Here is a 15,484-nt window from a genome sequence, read left to right as displayed (position 1 = left end):
ATTTTTTTAACTTTTCCTTTTATGGAGAGCGTAGTGGTTGGTTGGTTTGTTTTTTTCATGCAGGTCTACTTTTTAATATTTTGTCCTCCTAAGTGGATAGTAGTTCACAGAGTGCGCATAGTAGGTACACACACACACACACACGTCCAACCAACAAGTCCAGCCATGCCACCTGCAAAGTCTTGAATTCATTCCCTTGGTCCAGGCCCTCACTATTTCTCATTATTGAAATGATCGTCGACTAGGCTTTCAGCCTTGGCCTTTCGTCCTCGCCTGCACTACATGGTTTTGTTTTGTTTTATTTAAACCTCTATTCGATCTTGTCACAATTCTCGATTAGATTTTTCTGCCTTCTTATTGTCCATAGGATAAAGACCATGCCTTCCAATTCCAGCTCCAACTTCCGTCTATTTAATTATGTGCTAGTCATGCGGAAACAAAAGCAGAGCAGAGGGGGGAGAAAAAGCCAGCCACGCTCCATGCCTTCATGGAGCTTAGAGTCTGTGGCCACACCATCAGATAAATAATTATAAAGTAGGGTAAATGCTGTGAAGGAAAAGTGAGGGTGCTGCTACGAGATATTGTAACAAGGTGCGGAGTTTCAAAGGCCTATGTGAGTAAATCATGACTAGGTGGACGCCAGAGGGTGTTCAAGCATTAGCTAGGAAAAAGTGAGGGGAACAGTATTTCAGAAGGAGACACCACCATGTGTAAAGGTAAGAGTGAGGTTGGTGAGTTTTAGGACCTGAAAGGCCATCATGGCAGGGAGGCTATGAGTGAGGGGGAGCATGGCGAGTATTGACACTGGAGAGAAAGTAGACAGGGTATATGTAGGTTTCTCTTAAATGCAGTGAGCAGCCGGGGCTGGGTTTTGTAGGGGAGTCGTGACATGGTCTGACTTAAAGGTTTCCACTTGTGTTGAGCTGTTCCAGTTACCTCAGAGTCCTCTTTGTTTCCCTTGCATATTGATGCCTATGCCCTGGTCCCTTTCCTCTTCCCTCACCTGGGGACACCTTCACCTTTTTCCACCTCTAGGAATTAGCATAGCACAGTGGTTATGGGAGGCGCCCTGGAACTAGCCACTTTCTAGTGTGTGTGGCCTTGGCTGTGTTCCTTTAACCCATCTGTGCCTCAGTTTCCTTTGTAGAAGGGGGAAATAATAAGGTTATTGTGAGGTTATCAAGGAGATGCCATGGGCTTAACCCATAGTATTTCCTATAAAAATGTTTGCTTCATTATTTTTACTGCTATAAATAACGTTTTCCTCAAATGTCAGTGTGTAACCTTCTCTTCCCTTTTCTGGTACAATTAATTACTTCCTCTTCCCATGCTTCCATGCTGCTATGGTTGCTTTTGTCCCCCATCATAGAGTTAGTTGAATATGTACGCTTCTTTCTTTATAGATTATTAATTCCATAAGAGCAGCAATGAAGTAGCTAGCATCAGGCACCTGTGTTTACATTTCTCCTCTACCAGTTATTAACCCTGTGACCTTGGATAGATTGTGCAACTTTCTGATCTTGGTTTCCTCATCTATAAAGTGAGGATAACATTATCCATCTTAAGGGGTTTTTTTTTGGTAAGGATCATAGCTGCACAACAGTGAGTGCTTAGTAAATGTATGCGTTTCTCTTTCCTTGCCCTGCAAATTTCTAACACTTAGGGTAGAAACAACTATTCAGTGAATAGTCTGGTTACTCACTGAGGAGGCTGAGTGAGGTGTCAAATGAATAAGCAGTAAGGGTTTTATAAATGAGTAAAGCAAAATAGAACACAAGCCCAAAATAACTAAAAAGAAGAGATTCTATTTCTAAATAAAATGATTATCTTGTACTTCTAATACTGCACAGATATATCCTAATTTTTAAGTTCATTCAAAGTATGTTTGTCCTATAGTATATCTTTTTAAATTTAATTTACCCATAGCATTTTAGAGGAAGATGAACATTATGGCCCGACCTGAAATTGAGTAGAGTGCCCTTTAGAACACAGTTTGAAAGCCATTAAAATAGAAGATTAAAAGCAACGGATTAGAAAAGGACCGCTCACTCACTTGGGGCTTAGTTTTCTTATCTATAAAATTTGATAGACTAATAGATTAAATGATCTCTAAGATTCCCTCAAGCTCTTGCATTTTACGGTTTTGTGATTCTCTGATTCTAAAGGCTCGTACACAGAATCATAACAGCTTAAGATGCTAGATAAAACCCAAATGGTGAAAAGAGAAAGAAAATTAGCAAAGAACTAAGTGGTTAACAGTCTGGAGCCATTTAATGGAGAAGCAGACAGTCTTCCTATCTCAACAATAATTGAGTTTCATAATGATGACACTGAGTCATCCAAAAAGGTTAAATTTGCTTCAGTGCACTCTCCTTAAAAGGTAAGGGAATGTGTAACACATTTTTGGAAATATTTTTACCAATAATATTTTAGCATTTTTGTTAGTTCTTATTCAACTTAAAAGGTTAAACTTCAATTATTTGGAAAATTCACTTACATGAATATTTACTTTCTCTTTTCATTTTAGGGGCCACAAAGGTCTTCCTGCTACAAAGTGCTCATCACTCTCCTCTCATGGTCTTCCCCTTTTCTGTGTCCTTGATTTCATCCATAAAATCACCACCATTTCGGTCACTTATTCTTTCATTTATTCCATAGGCTCTTGTTAATCACCTGCTATGTACCAGGCGGTCAAAGATAATAAGACAATAAGACTTTGTCTCTATGTTCAAGGGACTCTTTGACTAGTATGAAATACATTTATGTAAATAAATAATTGGAATGCAGTATAGTAAGTTCTATAATGATAGTGATAGATATAGAATATAGGTATAGATAGATAGATAGATAGATAGATAGATAGATAGATAGAGATATATAGGGAAAGTTTGGGTTGAATTTTAGAGTGAGTAAGACTTTTCCAGACAAATGAAGGCCAGGGAAAGGGATTTCAGGGAAAACGATAGCATGTTCAAAAGCATTACGATTTGTAGTATCATGGGCAACTGGAAGAAATGTAAGGAGCTTCATATGCTTGGAAAGTGCCTTTAGGGAAAAGTGTAGATGAATCTGAAGAGATTGAATCAGATAATAGTACTGTGCTCTTATGCTTTGCTAAGTGTTTTAGACTTTATGTGCGGTGGAGGAGTGACAGTCAAGTTTGTGTTCTAGAAAGACCAATCTGGTGGCTGTGTGGAGGATAGACTTTTGCACCAGCCTAGGCAAGGGCTGAAAAGAGCTTGGGCAGAGGCAGACTTAGTGGAGGAACAAAGGGAGGGGATGGACATGAGACTTTAAGGAAGTGGAACCCACCAACTTATAGATGCACGTGATACATGATGGGGCAGGTTAAGAAAAGGATGGAATTGGATGATTTTAGCTCTCTGTCCTGGGTGAGTGTATTGGACGCAACATCTGCTGGGGAGGTTCTAGGGAAGCTTCTGCTTTCCTGATGTGAGTACCTCTACTTCCTGTTTCCACCTCCTTGTTCTGGCAGAAAAGTGGAGAGATGTGGCTTGAGGCCAGGAATGCAGAAGCCACTGGGTCAGCTTTGAGGTGACATCATGAGGAAGGAAGGACACCCATATACCGAAAAGAGCAGAGCAAAAAGATAGAAAGAGCCAGCCTCCCAGCACCATCGAGTGGCTGCCCCTTGTCTGGCCTGCTGACCTCTAGATGTCTCGTTATGTGAAACAAACACCATTTACATGCTTACATACATACCTCTGCATACATTTATAACCAATATGGTAAAGAACAGTTGGTCAGTTGTAGATGAATTTCACAATGTCTTTGCATTTGTTGTTGTCTTATGAAGCCCTAAAACCAGATTTCTTTTAATATATCTCTATGGTGAATTTAATTGTTTCATTGCCTTCTAAGTTTTCCTTTGGTTTTTTATAGGACAAATTACTAAAGAAAAAGCCTCGTCTTTTCTGGCAGACCTCTTGGGATACAGATGGGGGAAAAATGTGTACATAAAGATAGGAACTGATATTCTGAACAAATTCCATAGGGAAATTTTATTGAGTTTTGAATGAATTACTAAATACTAGACTTGATCTTTGGTAAAAATGCAATTTTAATAGAGCTTTTTACTTTTGGTTGCTTTTTACTCTGAAAAATATTTCTTATAATGTGTCATTAAAGAAGAGACTTGTTCTGTAGTGAAATTTTAAAAGAACATATTGGCTTTCTCTTTAGGCATCGAATCCAGTGATATATCTTGAGTCTTAAAGAATAAAACAGTGAATCTGGAATCTTAACCAAATTGAATCTTTTCCATATACATTTGTGTCTGGTTACATATTAAGGGAGATTACGTCAGAACTGAAAGCTCTCTCTAGTCTCACAATTTGTACTTTTAAAAAAAAAGTGGCGACTGCCGTGGCTTCTCCAAGTCAGCCACGGACTATGCGTGGAATTCACTGCAGTGTTTTTTCAAAGTCTGACATCCAAACTGCTGTAGGCTGTACTGTTACTTACGATAACAACCTGAGGGCTTGTTTTCTGATGGTTATTCAAAGTGTTTTTACACTTGCAGATTAATCCCCTAACAACTTTTATCCTGTGGCAATAAAGCTAAGAATTGGGTGTTATTAAATCGCTTTTCATTTAAGATCGTGGATGCTGCCATCAAACAAAGCTCTGGGGGAATTTGTGGGAAAACTACAAGAACCGTAGGACAAGTAGGTCACAGAGTGCAGCATCGTCAGAGGGCAGAATGCAGGGCAGGGCTGTGCATCAGGAGACTTCAGTTCTAACCATAACTCACACCGTAAACCCAGTGTGTGACCTTGGGCTACTTACTGGGGAGCTTGTGCCTCAGTTTCGTCTCAGATAAGATAGGGCCAGATCTAGCCTCTAGCACAGGGAGAGGGTATCCAAACCGGGAGACATCTAGTCATTCACTCTTCAAGCGAATCCCTGCCACAACATTTTTTTTTCAAAGTATTTTCCATTCTCTATTTGAACAACTCTGGTGACCATGGACACATCACCTCTTCCTGAAGAAGCCCATTCTGTTTCCAGACATTTTTAGTTGTCAGTGACTCATTTGGGGAAATATCTAGCATAGGCCCCTCCATAGTGACAAAAAGTGGATTAGAGGTCAGCAGGGACTGAGGAAGGAGGGAAATGGGAGTTATTGCCTAATAGCTCCAGAGTTTCCTTTTGGGGTGATGAAAAAGTTTTGGAAACAGATAATGGTGATGGTGGCACAACATCACAAATGTAATTAACGCTACTAAATTGTATACTTAAAATGGCCACTTTCATTTTATATACATTTTACCACTTTAAAAGCAATTTCATCTTGGTTAGCGCTATGGTGTTAGTTGGAAGGTAGAGCGTATTGAGTTTTACAGCAGAGGAAATGGTCTTTAAGGGCACAGGCCAGGGAGGAGCAGGCTAAGGATCTGAACCCGAGACCCTGACCCTCAGTCCATAGGTGTCCTACGATCCACACTGTTGTCAATGTTTGTGATGTTCTTCTGTGTTTGGAGCTGGCCTGAATCGGGGAGGGCAGAACATTTCCACCACCATCATTCCTAGAGACTACAACTCAGTTAATGGGGCCTGACATAGCACTATTTGGGCAGCCTCAACGCGCTGTTGATTCCTACAGAGCTTATTTATAGTTAATCAAACTGGGTCCTCCCACATCTGCTTTATACATACTACTCTCCAAACAGCCCCCCCCCCTTTCTAAACTGGGAGGATGGTGTTCTGGATTTAAATGCAAGGATTTAAAATGTATCCCTTTTTAAACACAAACGCTTTTTCTGATTCTTCCACTCTCTTACAATTATTTTGAGTCTTGATTCTAGCACACATCATATTTGTTATTTCTTTCATCATAAAATTTTAATCCAAATTGTAAATCAAAATGACTTCGATCTCCTTATTCGAGTTATTGATAAAAATGCCAGAAAGGACTGGGTCTCAGACAGACACCTGTTTAGCTGGTGGTCTTCCCCTGGTCTTCCCCAGGAATGACCAGCACCTTCATATAGGCTTATTCCGTTCCAGAAACTGTTTAAGTGCTCCATACATTGAATCTCATTGAGTCTGTGGAACACCCCTACAAGGTGTTATTGTCACAGTCATCACTTTATGCATGAGAGAATAAAACACAGAGAGGTCAAAAAGCTTGCCCGAGTCACACAGCCGCCAAGTGGCAGAAGCAAGATTCAAACCTATGCACTCGGCTTCCGGAGTCCATGTTTGGAAACACTGGGCTGTCCTGCCACTGATATGGGCCAGGATTCCAGGCCGTACTGGGATAGGATAACATAAGGGACTCAATGAAATCTGATCAAAGAGACTGCTACTATAACATTCTTTAAATGTTCCATTGGTGGCAAAATAATATGAAATGCCAGACCAAAGGACTTGTGTTTTGTGTGTGCTCTGTCTTCTCCCAAGAAACTTAGATTCTTAAACTCCTGTTCTTCTTTCATGTCTGCTCAAAACATATTTCTTTTTTACTTCCCCAGGCACACTTCAGTCTTCCTCTTTTATTACCTTTGCACTTTGTACAAATGTTCGTTCCTTTTTGAACTGTATTTCCACACTAAATAAACAGCAAACATTTACGGAGCCCCTGGGCTGTGCAGCGGGAGTTGCACTGGGTAGTGGGAATACAGACACAAGGCTCCTGCCCTCGAGCCTCCTGCCGGCCAGGGAGCCAACACACGAGTACAGCCCTGGGGTCTGCCCCATTGTCAGGGTTCTGCAAGTGCTGTGGAATGGCTAACTGGAAGAGAATTAAGTACCAAGAAAGTCTTTGAAGATGCTCGAGTGTGCATCTGCAAACTGTTTCTGAGCTTGAAATTAAGAGAGGACTAATTTCGACCAACATGGCTGTTTACTTAGCCGAACTGTAGGGTCCCCAGCCTTTATCTGGGGATTTTGGTCAGCTTAGGCTAAATTGTGCTAACACCCTGAAAACCTGTGTAGCTCCTAACAATGAAAATTTATTTTCTGTTTCCAGTACCTGTTTGTCTTGGGTTATAAGCAGCTTTGCTCCATGCATTATCACTTCTGGACCCCGACTAAAGGAGTGGCCCCCATCTGGAACATTAATACCAGTCTCATACAGAGGAAAAGAAAACAGATTTCCCCAGGGATGCCCGTGCTTATAATTTTTAGTGATTTTCAGACTGTTTATCATGTTTAGTCCCAATGATCTGAGGGCTATTTACATGTATTTTCTTGAGTTTTGAACATCACATGTTACCAGGGTAAAGTCAGGTTACTGACACATCCAAGAAAAACTTTAAGATTGACTAATAGGATTTTTTAATTCTGTTGTACCATAAGTTATCCCTTTGTTATGCATATTTCTCTATACAACTTCTGTTTTCCAAATAGCAATTTATCCATTAGGAAAAGAGCTTTGCAATTAATTTAGCTCATTTTACTGTATAGAAGTATTTAAGTGTATGTTCAGTGCACTTTTCCAAGAGAAATAACTGCTTTACAGATTATAACAAAAATGAATATAAAGCTATTATTCATGTACTCTTTACTATATATTTTAGCAGTTAGGATGAAGGATTCATTGCTAGCCTCAATAGAAATGCTAACTTATTTCTATCTTCCTACATGCATCAACAAAGTATATCTACTCTGCTAATTATCTAATTAAAAAAACCAACAATTTGGTGCATAATGTTAATAAAATGAGTTCTTAACAATTGGGAAGTTTCTAGAATGACAATATTGTAATAGGAGGTAGCCCTGTTTCCTTTGAGCTTTTACAATAATAAAGAAGATAAGCAGTTCACCCAGGATACATTTTTCAGATCCTCTCTTTAGAGCTGCCAAAATAATGAAGTCATGCTGATGGGAGAGGTATATAAAAGAAAATCAATTGCGGTGACTGGGAAATTTTTCTTCATTGAGGATCTAATTACAGGGAATGGGACTTCACTGAATCAGACATTAATGATTCCTAGGAGTAAGTTGTGGAATGGGATACAGGATCTTTTTCAGAGGTTTGGGGAGAATAGAATGTCTTTTCACCCGCTTGGGCTATTTGGTATTGGCTTCACTCGGCGCTGGCTGCTTTCCTAGTGTGCTGGGTCTGGGACAGTGCTGTGTGGGGCAGCAGCAGTGAGGGAAGTCTTCTCAGGCATGGTAAAGCATCTGAGTGGGGGTGGGGCAGATGAGTTGAGGGAGAAAGACCCACCAGTGACAGTAGTTATGTGCACGGGGGTTGTTGGTTGGATGGGCTAGAGATAGATTTTAAAAGAAGCAGGAAGAAAAGAAATTTTGTAATGACAAAAAGAATAGTAAACATGATCACTTTCTCTTAGAAATTTTCTGAGAATAGTTGGCACAGTCTATAAAAATACAAGCAGATACACAAGACTGTTTATGCAAATACATTTATGGTATTTATGACCTCAAACAAATCCATGCGGGCCTTTTGAGAGAATTCCTATGAAGTCTAAGATCTTGCTTCCTACCAGCTGCCCTGCCCCCACATTTGCTTAACTGAAACTCCATGGCATTGGATTTTCATTCCCTTCTTATTACACTAACATTTACTGAGCTCTCACTTTGAGCTTAGCACAGCGTGATGCTCTTCTAGGTGTGAGAACCACTGGAAAAAAATATCCAGGCTTTGTGGATTGGGCAGACCCACTGAGACCCCTATTCTTTGTGAGGGTATTTGCATTTGAGTCATGGGTAGGTGAATGAGCCCTCATTGCTCTGTCCTTACTGATATTTTACTAGTTAAGGAATGCCCCGCCATCTTGATTTTATGTCAAAAATCATGGGGAAAATGTTTCTCAACCTCCTTTTAAATGCCACATTTCAACTGCACACAATGTGCCAGTATTGTTCAGATGGTAAGAAGACACGTTGACATTTGGGGGGATTCCTTACCCGCCTTATTTCCTTGAGAACCAAACTCTGAAGCTCTTGCCAACCTTACAAACACCCAATGGAATCCCTGCTCATATGCATATTTTGGGTGCATCAGTATGTTTGTCATTTCTCCCTAGAAACGGTTTCTCACACCCACGTTGCAAGTGTGTGATCTGTGATTATATCCTCTGCTAGTTTTCAGTGTCCTCTGTGCATGGAGCAAGGGCTGAGAACAAGATTTAGCTTAGAGAAATGATAGAAGATGTGGTTGTTAAAGTGATCTTTCAGAAGCCTTTTTCTATGGGTAGTGACCATGCTGAGTGCAACCCATGACTTCTTTTTCCAAAACACTGGAGTAGGTTTGAGCACTAGGATCTCCGGATCATGGTATCAGACAGACATACAAGACACTGGCTCTACTTTTTAAGCCCTTAGGTATCATCTAATTTCATTTCAAAGGGGAGCCTCTACCTTGTTTTTGAGGATTTTGAGAAAAAAGCACATAATTACTTTGCTCACTGATTATCCTTTTGGTGTGTATAGCCTTTTCTATAACGAGAGCTTCTCACTCTACTTTGGGATTGGCTTCCCTCACAAAGTGAATAAGAGGCCCTGTTGTTTTGTTTTGATCAGTGAGGGGAATATTGGGATGTCCTGGTTTAATTAGTGCTGTTGTTTCTAGGCTCTTCCAGCCCTAGTTTGTTTAGGAAGTCCCTTCTGTACCACCGTATTCTCAGACATGCGGGGTTACAATATGTATCATTGATATTTAAAAAATAGTTCCTCTGAATAAGGAATTGAAAAACAGAAGGGTATTTTGAGCATTAACATCATAAATCAACATTTCCATTTTCTGAGGATGTTTCTCCAGGGATAGGTATTGTTGAGATGGAAAATGGGCTCTGAAAAACTTCCTTTGGAAACACAATGGCCCACCCTTATACTTCCCCACTTCTTGATAAAATCTGATTTAATAATACATTATTGATCTTCAAATATGAGAAAAATAATTGTATGACACAGTGTGAGTTTTTAAATAGTAAAATGCATTGAATAGAAATTGTAAAACTTTTTATAAAATAGAAGTACAAGGATCAGAAACCAGTGGTATTAAAATGACATGAAGATATGATCAAACTATACACTCACTACCTCTGTTTCCACATGTGGAAATTCTACCTCAGTTTTTAAATTCAGAATTTAAAAAAGGCTCTGAAGGATAGTCAATGGAGAGAAAATTTAAGAAGGTCAAACAATGATGTAGCCTAGGATTGTGGTTAAAATTAATACAGAGAATTACTAGTGACTTATTGTTTCCTGAAAGATCTGAGTAAAGAAGAATCAAGAATCTTTGGACACTGGCTAAGGAATAAAAATTGAAAAGGAAATAGCAAAGATATGCTACTAAGACAACAAGGAAATCCAATAAAAAATAGGGTGTCGGGGCGCCTGGGTGGCTCAGTTGGTTAAGCGCCTGCCTTCGGCTCAGGTCATGGTCTCGGGATCGAGTCCCGCAGTGGGCTCCCTGCTCAGCAGGGAGTCTGCTTCTCCCTCCGACCCTCCCACCCCCGTCGTGTGCTCTCTCTCTCTCATTCTCTCTCTCAAATAAACAAAAATCTTTAGAAAATAAGGTGTCAATTCCTTACTGAGGATTTCAGTGAAGTATTAAAATTTTCAAAGTTCCATCGATGATGTGGTTAGGAACAGCAGGTGGTGAGGGAAATAGTGGAGCTCTAAGTAGGCAAAGGCACAATGGAAGGAAAATGGTGTGGATGAAGAAGAAAAGAGAAGTGTTGTTAATATGTTTGGGCAGGTGTGTTTTGTATGAAAATGACTTTGTCATAATAAAAGGGCAAATGGGCAAAGAATGAAAAAAGTAAATATTTGTTAGCATTTATTTTTATTTCTAATTGAAGTGTAGTTGTCATGTAATATTAATTTCAGTGTCTAACATAGTGATTCAACAATTATATACAGTATGAAATGCTCACCACACTAAGTACAGTTACTATTTGTTGCTATTACAATATTATTGACTAAAATTTCTTGTGCTATGCTTTGCATCCCAGTGACTTATTTGTTTTCTAACTGCAAGTTTGTACCTCTTAGTATTTTTTATAACTCAGGTTGGGGTAATAGAGAGGAGTTTTATCATCTTATGCTTTGTTTTGGATGCTTCTGTTGATGCTTTAATTCTCAATGACTAATTAGGGCAAGGGGTAGAAAACCTGTGTTAGTAAAGAACTATTTATAATACAGCATAGCAGTTTATGGTAGTGTGGTTGTCTAAGTACTAGCTCCCAGAGGTATTTGTATCCTAATCCCCATGGATTTGTGTCACCTTACCTCGTTACCTTACGTTACCACATATGGTAAAAGGGACTTTGCAGATGGGATTAAGTAAAGGATCTTGATATGGAAAGTTACACCCTAACTGTAATCACAGGGTCTCTGTAAGAGGGAGGTAGGAGGTCACAGGAGTAGTAGTGGATGTGGCTATGGAAGCAAGAGGTGTGAGTGATGCCGAGAAGGGGTCATGAGCCAAGGAATGTGGGAAACTTCTGGAAGCTGAAAAAGGCAAGGAAACAGATTCTCCCCTAAAGCATCCAGAAGGAACAGCCCTGCTAACACCTTCATTTTAGCCCAGTGAATCGGATTTCAGACTTCCGACCTCCAGCACCGTAAGAGAAGAAATTTACATTGATTTAAGCCACTAAATTTGTTATAGCAGCAGTGAAAACATACAGGTAGTAATTTATAGATAGGTCTAAGTGTAACTGACTTTTACAGTGAATGTCTGTGAGCTTTCCTTCAACTCTAAGCTTTGAAAATGCCACAAATTTTCCAAAAATTCTGGTTCTGTGTTGTTATGCTCTGTGGGTTGACAAATTCGTTTCAGTTTCTAAGGTTAGGAAACTTGGGTATGGACTTGATTTGAGGCTGTAATGAAAAAACTCAGTTCAGTCTCCTGCTGTGCATCTTTATCCCTCATATAGAACACAGCTTCTGACATTTCTCGTCACCGAATGTGTGGGTTTTTTTTCCCCTACACCAAGCGATTCTCCACAATACCAGCCAGGTGTCCTACAATGTAATTCAATTCTGACACTATCCACTGGTAGATAGTGCCAGATCCCACAGGTTAGGGGCTCAGTCCCACAAAACTGTCCCCTACTTCAGATGTCAGTTGCAAGTCGTAGGTCCCCAGGTTACCCACCACTTTTGTGTGTGTGTTTTTTTTAAGATTTTATTTATTTATTTGGCAGAGAGAGACAGAGCAAGAGAGGGAACACAAGCAGGGGGAGTGGGAGAGGGAGAAGCAGGCTTCCGGCTGAGCTGGGAGCCCGATGCGGGGCTTGATCCCAGGACCCTGGGATCATGGCCTGAGCCGAAGGCAGACACTTAACGACTGAGCCACCCAGGCACTACCTCTAATAAGGGTTTTATTTCACATTTTACAAAAGGAAGTTGAGGCTTGGTGAGATAAGTCACTGGCTCAAAGTCAGTGGAGAGTCAGAACTCCCACTGCCTGTCTTATGAAAATCCAAAGGCAGTGTTCTCTCTGGGGGCCCACAGCTCCCTGTTGGACGTGTGAGTCTCTGTCTGGGGACCTCATTGTATTGAGAAAGCAATGATGATGTGATGAAAATTTCATGGAGCTATATTCTTTCCTGAGAAAAGGAAAGGTGGAAAATCACTCCTGAAGTAGGAACACTCTTGCCTGGGACTTCCTTGTAGCCAGCAGAGGAAGTTTCTTACAAGTGTCATCTCTTTCTCTCTCTCTCTCTCTCTCTCTCTTTTTTAAAGATTTACTTATTAATTTTTAGAGAGAAAGAGAGAGCACACATGAGTGAGTGGGAGGAGGGGCAGAGGGGGAGGGAGAAAGAGAATCTCAAGCAGACTCCCTGCTGAGCACAGAGTGCAACATGGGGCTCCGTCTCAGGACCCGACATCCTGACCTGAGCCGAAATCAAGAGTCTGACGCTTAACCGACTGAGCCACCCAGAAGCCCCAGAAGTGTCACCTCTTACCGTCCCCTTGCTGTCCTGGGTTTCAGCTGTCCTGGTTTGGGTCAGAATTTATTTTAGTAATACTAAATTTAATTATTAAATAATAAATTTATTATTAAAATAAAATTAATACTTTAAATACATAATCATATATAGTAGTATTTTTGCTCCATGGAGGAGAGGAGAAAAATGAGATTTGATTAGTTCTAGGTTCTCTCTGTTAAAACTCATGTCATTTGTCCTCAGAGTGGAGCCTGTGTTTTTGTTCTTCCTTTAAACACAGCTTTCATCACCCTTTCTGTTGTCTGCAGCATTTGTTCCCGGCCTCCTTGTTCTGATTTTGCCTTCCTGGCTGTGTGCTTGTGGGTTCATGTCACTGTTGTTTCTTCATCCTTGGTTCTGCACCCTCCCTCCCGTCTCTTTTATATGCCCTTTAAAACCTCACCTCCTTGAAGAACTCCAGTCCAGCCTTGCTCTGTTCTTTAGGTGGCTCTTCTCTCTCTCCTTGAGATCCTTGCAGTTGTTTAGCTGGTGAAGGTTTCTTGGAAAACTCCTATTATAAAGAGAACCTTCACATAAAATGTCGGACCACAATATGGGCTTATACTCAAAGACTTGGGGACCACAGATTTCTGTTATTTATCATGTGAAGATCATGTTCAAGTAAACATATTCACAACAGCTCCCATAGTAGGCCATCCACATCTATTGGCAGGATAACTAAAAAGTGAAAACAAGAGGTAGAGGTGAAATTTTCGAGTAGAACAAAGTATAATTGCTGAGTCAAAAGTCATACACATCTAAAATTTTAATAGATACTAGTAAATAACCATTCAAAAAGAAGGAGAGTACATTCATGGAAAGATAATTGCTCCCAGTGAGCGGGGAGTCAAAAAAAAAAAAAAAAACTCCACAAAGACCCATAGGCAAAAATAAAAACAAATTGCTAATATTCATATGAAAAGATGCTTAATTCCACTCAGCAATGAAAGAAAAGCAAATCAAAAGCAAGATACTATGTTTTACCTATCAAATTGGTAAAAATTAAAAACTGATAATATTCAGTTCTGGAGTGTGTGTATGTGGAAACAAGAACTTTTATGTAAGCTGGTACAACTTCTTTGTGGAGTTTTTTTGGCTTGCAGAAATGTTTACATTTCTCTAGTTGGATCATCCATTTTTTCTTAGTAATTTCTGCATCTTATGTCTTACTTAGAAATTAAGGTAATCAGGGGTGCCTGGATGGCTCAGTCGATTAAGTGTTCGAATCTTGATTTTGGCTCAGGTCATGATCTCAGGGTTGTGGGATCAAGCCCCACATCGGGCTCCCAGCTTAGTGGGGAGTTTGCTTGGGATTCTCTCTCCCCTCCACTCCAGCACACATTGTCTCTCTCAAATAAATAAATTAATCTTTAAAAAAAAGAAATTAGGGTAATCAGAAATTTGCTAAATTTAGCAAATTAAAATATAAGACACCAGTTAAATTTCAATTTCTGATAAACAGTGAATAATTTCTTAGTATAAATAAGTCCAATAGAATATTTGGGACATACTTATTCTATACAATTCTACCAAAAAAAAAAAAAACCCTTAGAAAGACTTTTTTTCCTCATTCCAAAGTTATTTTTCAAAATGCAGGTGTTCTTCTAGAGCATTGGTGGTTTGTTTTTTACAACTAAGTTTTTTATGTATCTGGATTGTCTGTTTTCTATTTTTCTTCTTTAAATTTCTTTTTTTTTTTTGATGGGCAGAATAAGATGGGGAGCAAATGTTTTATTCCCTCCAAATGACCAGTATTGTCCCAACACAATTTATTGAATAATCCATCTTTCCCATACCGATTTAAAATGGTATTGGTAAAATAAATAAATAAACAAAATAAAATGGTATTGGTTTTTCACTTTAAAATTGAAACTACAAAGTAGGTACATAGGGTGAGAACTATTATGAGAATTATCTTTGTCTCAAATAGAAGAATGTAGATTTCTTCTTTTCTCCAGTATAGTTTTCCTTAAAGCCCAGATTTCAGCAGTTTGGCCGGAAAAAACTTGTAGCCCTATGTGAAAAATATGACCTACCTGGTAACTCAGAGACACCGCAGATCAGACCACCCTGAAGAACAGTAATACTTTTCTTAAGAAAAGCTCATAGGAATTGCTGGACCAAAACTGTCATCTAGTTTACAAAATCCTTCACTTCTCTGATGAAATCAGCCAACCAAAAGTCATGCTCTCCAGCATTCTCGGTCACTGCCTCAGGCTGCGGAGGCTGGTAGAGGAGGAAAGGGATTATTTAATATAAGTTAATGCTGTTTCTTAGATCTAATCTCAAAGAATATCTATATAGCTTAAAAATTCTCTTCCCATTTTTTTCCAATGGGAGAAAAACAGAGAATTTATAATTAATAAAGCCTTTTTCTACCAAGCTGCTTCAGAATAAGATGGATTCATTGGTTTGCTTTGTGTGTGTGTGTGTGTGTGTGTGTGTGTGTGTGTGTGTGTGTGTGAGGGGGGTGGAGAAAGGGAGGGAGGGAGCAAGCAGGTGCACAAGCATGGGGAGGTAGAAACAGGCCCCTGCTGAGCAAGGAGCTTGAT

The 15,484-nt window shown here is 39.7% G+C and overlaps 1 protein-coding gene across 2 annotated transcripts in view; it reads left to right on the top strand.

Moving 5' to 3' along the window:
* KCNMB4 (potassium calcium-activated channel subfamily M regulatory beta subunit 4) overlaps positions 1 to 15,484 on the top strand; it is a 56,628-nt gene that overhangs the window by 30,061 nt on the left and 11,083 nt on the right. Inside the window, exon 3 of one of the 2 annotated variants that reach the window (XM_073900674.1) lies at positions 2,528 to 2,671. The exons of the other annotated variant lie outside the window; for it this stretch is intronic. Within the exon in view, the coding sequence (XP_073756775.1) occupies positions 2,528 to 2,669 (142 nt within the window). The 3' untranslated portion in view covers positions 2,670 to 2,671. Of the gene's footprint in view, positions 1 to 2,527; positions 2,672 to 15,484 lie in introns of those variants that run through there. 2 annotated transcript variants of the gene reach the window in all.

The sequence above is a fragment of the Callorhinus ursinus genome, unplaced genomic scaffold, assembly GCF_003265705.2.
Source record: "Callorhinus ursinus isolate GAN/ISIS: 27379988/994484 unplaced genomic scaffold, GSC_fseal_2.0 scaffold14, whole genome shotgun sequence".
In the NCBI taxonomy this organism is placed as follows: Eukaryota; Metazoa; Chordata; class Mammalia; order Carnivora; family Otariidae; genus Callorhinus; species Callorhinus ursinus.
Note: the sequence above shows the minus strand (reverse complement) of the source record. Positions and strands in the feature narration are given on the sequence as shown.